A 4,997-nucleotide genomic window follows, 5' to 3' on the forward strand; every position below is an offset into this window, starting at 1 on the left:
AATAAATCTATTCGTTTCCGTGTTGATTTCAACACAAGAAAATCTGTCCTTCCCCCACGTTTACAATTGAGTACCAGTCAATGGTTTAAAAGCCGCAGTATGTCCTCGGCACGCCAACAGAGCCGGAGCCTTTCTATAAGTGGGTGGGCCAAGGGTGGGGTTGGTATGAAGTATGTCTATGGATAAATGAATCCAATTTAACAACTACATCAAGTTTTGAAGCAGGTTATATATGTATAGTCTACTGGTTATTAAAGTTTACAACAACAACACGATGACTACGAGCACTAATAATAATGAGCTTGTCTCTGAATGTCGGGTAGTCAGTGGTATCAACCCACAAACATTGTTTCATTTACTGCAAAATAAATTCAGTATTTGTTTTGTAAAAAAAGAAAATGACCACGGGCAGCATTTACATTGATAAAGAACATATTGATAAAGAATATTAAACAGCTGTCTACAGTATTTTTTATTTTATTTTTTTTTTAAGTTCTAGTTATTTACTGCTTCGGATACAAATTACATGAAATGGTAACAAATGTTTCAGCGTGTTTCTGCAGTTCTGTAGTGTTGCAAGATGACGAATGCAGCAACATTCGCTGCCATACATAAACCCGGTTTCTCTGCGCTCGTTCTTTCCCATATGATTTGTTAAAAGTTTCAGTGTTCCTCTGTAGAAGCTGGCAGCACAGCAAGCGAAACGTGAGGATTATTGTCTCTCCACACAGTCCTGGTGTCGTCTTAATGTGTGGATTGATTTGACTTATCTGTGTCGCTGTGTTTTTGGAAGAACGATGAGATTCAAGGTATTATATATATATATATATATATATATATATATATATATATATATATATATATATTTTTTTTTTTTTTTTTTTTTTTTTCTTTTCGCTGTTAAAAGTGGGTGGGCTGGGCTGCCCCTGTCAAAGTGCGTGGGCAGTGGCCTGCTGGCCCACCGGTCTCCAGCTCCTATGTGGTACGCCAGTATGCCAGTATGCCAGTATGCCAGTACGCCAGTAAACGGTGACAGCACCCTGGGAGAGAGGAAAAGGATCTTAACTGCCATTGACTGGTAGGGAATGGAAACGTGAGGGAGATCAGCTTTTCTTGTACTAAAGTCATTAAGGTAGTGAATTTATTTATTTTCTACCTGCTGATAAATACTTCCTGAAGTTAATCCCAAGTATGAGTAATATGTTTTGGCACGCCGCTAGTAATATCCATAAATTTAATAATTCTGTCCAGTAATTCTGTACAAAAGATATATTATTGTAAAACATTCTTTTAGATTATTTTTGTTTTACTTTTATGATATGGGATGATATAAAAATGTACAGTATTAAAACAAATCATTCATGTAAAATGAATTCAGACTTTATTTTATGTCTTAATGTGATTAACATGATCTGATTGACCTGGTCTGATTAAATCACTGGAAAATGAGAAGGTCAGTCTTCGCAGTATTGGCTGCTGTGTGTGATTTGTTACATTTTTGAGGGGGGGGGGGGGGGTATTTCCGTTCAGTCTCCAAACCAGAAATGGGTAATAATCCAGAGAACATTTAAACACTGATTTCACAAGAAGCTGTAGCTGGAGACGAATTACGTTGATGCTGTGATGGAAAAATCTGCGTTTTGGGCAATGTATGTCATTTTGTACCTAAAATAAATCTCTTATGTATGTACCCCCCCAGAGCAGGGATCTTAAACTGTTACAGAACTCCCTGCAAAGTTTACAAGAAATGCATTACCTTCCTTTGCTGAATCATTCCTATCACAGTGTTCTATTTTGAAACATTTCAGACTTTTGGAATTTTCAATCACACATGCATCACAAATCAACTGAGCCAAACATTTCTCAACATTTCCTGAAGAGCACTCGGCAGGAGAAAAAGAGAAGTCTTCTTCGGATCACTGTGTATCCAGATCGCAGTCCCTCCTGCAACAATGCTGTTTTTTTTTTTCACCGGATATGCCACCCTCCTCAGTCAAAGCACCAGCACTGTTGCAGGAGGGATAGTGAGCTGGATACACTGACGTGTAGAAAGAAAACAATCTTTATGCTGGTGAACATTCCCGAGTAAAAGTTGAAAAAAGTAATTCCCTATTTATTATTATTATTATTATTATTATTATTATTATTATTATTATTATTATTACAATCATAAAATGCTATTCATAGTGATCAGTAAATGAATGACCTAAGTGAAGGTGCTTTGGGTGAATCATGCTTGCTCTTTATTCCTGAACCCTACGTTTGACCTGCAGCATGCTTGTTTTCCAGTCTGAAGTGCAGCTCATGTGTTCTTCGTGGCGCTGCTGCTGCTTGGATGGTCCATTCTCAGACGCAGGGTGTTTTTTATCACAAGCTCTGCGATGAGGGAGGCAAAGAACCAGGGGGCTGCGTACTCCAGAGTGATCAGACCCTTGTAGCTGCCCCTGAATTCAGAGTAGTCCCAGGGGCAGGCATTGAATGTGCTCAGGACCATCCCTGTGCTGAACTCCCACACGAAGATCCAGGCGGTGTAGATGAGGCAGCGGCCCAGTAGGGGGCAGCGATTGCGCAGCCGAAGGTACATCCCCTCCAGGATGAGGATGCATGTGCCGTAGATGAAGAGCGCCCAGACACTGGTGCTGCCCTGCAGCTTCCAGCTGCCCTGCTGGCTGAAATTCCAGGCCGCTGTGAACAGCACCTCACATATGTACCCGTGTAGGGTATACAGGTACCAGCGGGAAAACATTCCCAGCTGCGTCACTGAAACACGCTCCACCATGTTGCCTGAGTGCTCTTCTGAACAGAACGCTGGAAGAGAGAATGGAGGCTATTACACACTGTGTGTCTAAAGAGCTGCGCAGATATCTTGAGCTGGGTGTTATTACACACTGTGTGTCTAAAGAGCTGCGCAGATATCTTGAGCTGGGTGTTATTACACACTGTGTGTCTAAAGAGCTGCGCAGATATCTTGAGCTGGGTGTTATTACACACTGTGTGTCTAAAGAGCTGCGCAGATATCTTGAGCTGGGTGTTATTACACACTGTGTCTAAAGCAGTGGTTCTGTGGCTGCTGGTTTTTAATTGAAATGATAATTTGCTTAATTAGACCTTTTCAATTGTTTTCAGCTCTTAAAGTTGCAGATTTCAAGTAAGCAATAACATTGTATAAGTAACTTGAACTCTGCAACTGTTTAAGATCTGAAAACAATTATAAAGGTCTAATTAAGCAAATGATCAGTTCAATGAAGTGTCTAGTTAAGTAATTGAAAGCTCAGTTGGAATGAAAACCAGCAGAGACAGGGGGTCCCCAGGACCAGGGTTGAGAACCAGCAGACACAGGGGGCCCCCAGGACCAGGGTTGAGAACCAGCAGACACAGGGGGCCCCCAGGACCAAGGTTGAGAACCAGCAGACACAGGGGGCCCCCAGGACCAGGGTTGAGAACCGGCAGACACAAGGGGGTCTCCAGGACCAGGGTTGAGAACCGGCAGACACAAGGGGGTCCCCAGGACCAGGGTTGAGAACCGGCAGACACAAGGGGGTCCCCAGGACCAGGGTTGAGAACCGGCAGCCACAGGGGGTCCCCAGGACCAGGGTTGAGAACCGGCAGACACAAGGGGGTCCCCAGGACCAGGGTTGAGAACCGGCAGCCACAGGGGGTCCCCAGGACCAGGGTTGAGAACCGGCAGCCACAGGGGGTCCCCAGGACCAGGGTTGAGAACCGGCAGACACAGGGGGTCCCCAGGACCAGGGTTGAGAACCGGCAGCCACAGGGGGTCCCCAGAACCAGGGTTGAAAACCAGTAGACACAGGGGGTCCCCAGGACCAGGGTTGGGAACCACTGGTCTAAAGAGCAGTGCAGAGCTGTCTGTGGTGTTCCACGTCAGTCAGTACCATGGTAGGCACTGTGCATAGATCCCTTCAGTGCATTATGTGCAGGACTGTGAGTAAAAGGTTGATCGTAAGAGATTCTGCCCATCATTGACTGTGCTTTATATAACACATTGGAATATGCCTTGGCTTTAACCCTTGGTATAGGCAGGAATTGTTTCTCACAGGAGAGAGGAGGCCCGAGTAAACCCTTTATCCTTTAATGTGAAGTGGGTTCAATCAGTTTACCTACGGGCCTCCTGATAGCTACATTTCACCATTAAAACACAACCAATAATGTGCAGCAGTTGGTGTTGTTGTTGTTGTTGTTGTTTTTTAGTTATTAGAAATGTGTTGTTTTTATGAAATGCACTTGCCTGGAAAGGCTCTTCGGGCACTGTCTACTCTGGTCGGGTCCTCCGCTTTGTTTCTGTCTTGTCTCCTGTTAACCTGGAAAAAAAAAAAAAGCAGCTGCAAAATAACAAAAAAGAGCCTTCTCTTCAAAAGGGCTCCATAAACCAGGCAGGCTTCAGCAGCAGCGCCGTGAAGTCCGCTTGCTTAGGACATCACACAAGGACAGCAAGCTGTACTATTACGTCTGGTGTTGACGTCAAACGGTTTTAAAGTCATATATAATAGTTAAAAACAAGCGGGAATACCGCGGGTCAAGGAAAACAACTACAAGTCCCAGAATTCTCAGGCTATGCAATTGAATCATGGGGGTTGCGGCTGTTCCTTTAGATTGTAAAAGCGTGACGGAATGTGTGTATTATGGGGATGATGATGATGACGATAATGTAGTTATAATAATAATGATTAGGGGATGATGATGATGACGATAATGTAGTTATAATAATAATGATTAGGGGATGATGATGATGACGATAATGGTTATAATAATAATGATGATGATGATGATGATGATAATGTAGTTATAATAATAATGATTAGGGGATGATGATGATGATGATGATAATGATAATGTAGTTATAATAATAATGATTAGGGGATGATGATGATGATGATGATAATGTAGTTATAATAATAATGATTAGGGGATGATGATGATGATGATAATGTAGTTATAATAATAATGATTAGGGGATGATGATGATGATGATAATGTAG

At 42.7% G+C, this 4,997-nt stretch overlaps 1 protein-coding gene across 1 annotated transcript; it reads right to left on the minus strand.

Annotated features, from left to right (window-relative positions):
• Nucleotides 1-2,240: 2,240 nt before the first annotated feature.
• On the minus strand, nt 2,241-2,785 carry LOC121315344 (transmembrane protein 229B-like). Its single transcript, XM_041249374.1, has one exon. The coding sequence runs from the start codon at nt 2,777-2,779 to the stop codon at nt 2,303-2,305; it is 477 nt and encodes a 158-aa protein (XP_041105308.1). The 5' UTR covers nt 2,780-2,785; the 3' UTR covers nt 2,241-2,302.
• Between the last annotated feature and the right edge of the window lie 2,212 nt (nt 2,786-4,997).

Source organism: Polyodon spathula, chromosome 5 (assembly GCF_017654505.1).
Source record: "Polyodon spathula isolate WHYD16114869_AA chromosome 5, ASM1765450v1, whole genome shotgun sequence".
In the NCBI taxonomy this organism is placed as follows: domain Eukaryota; kingdom Metazoa; phylum Chordata; class Actinopteri; order Acipenseriformes; family Polyodontidae; genus Polyodon; species Polyodon spathula.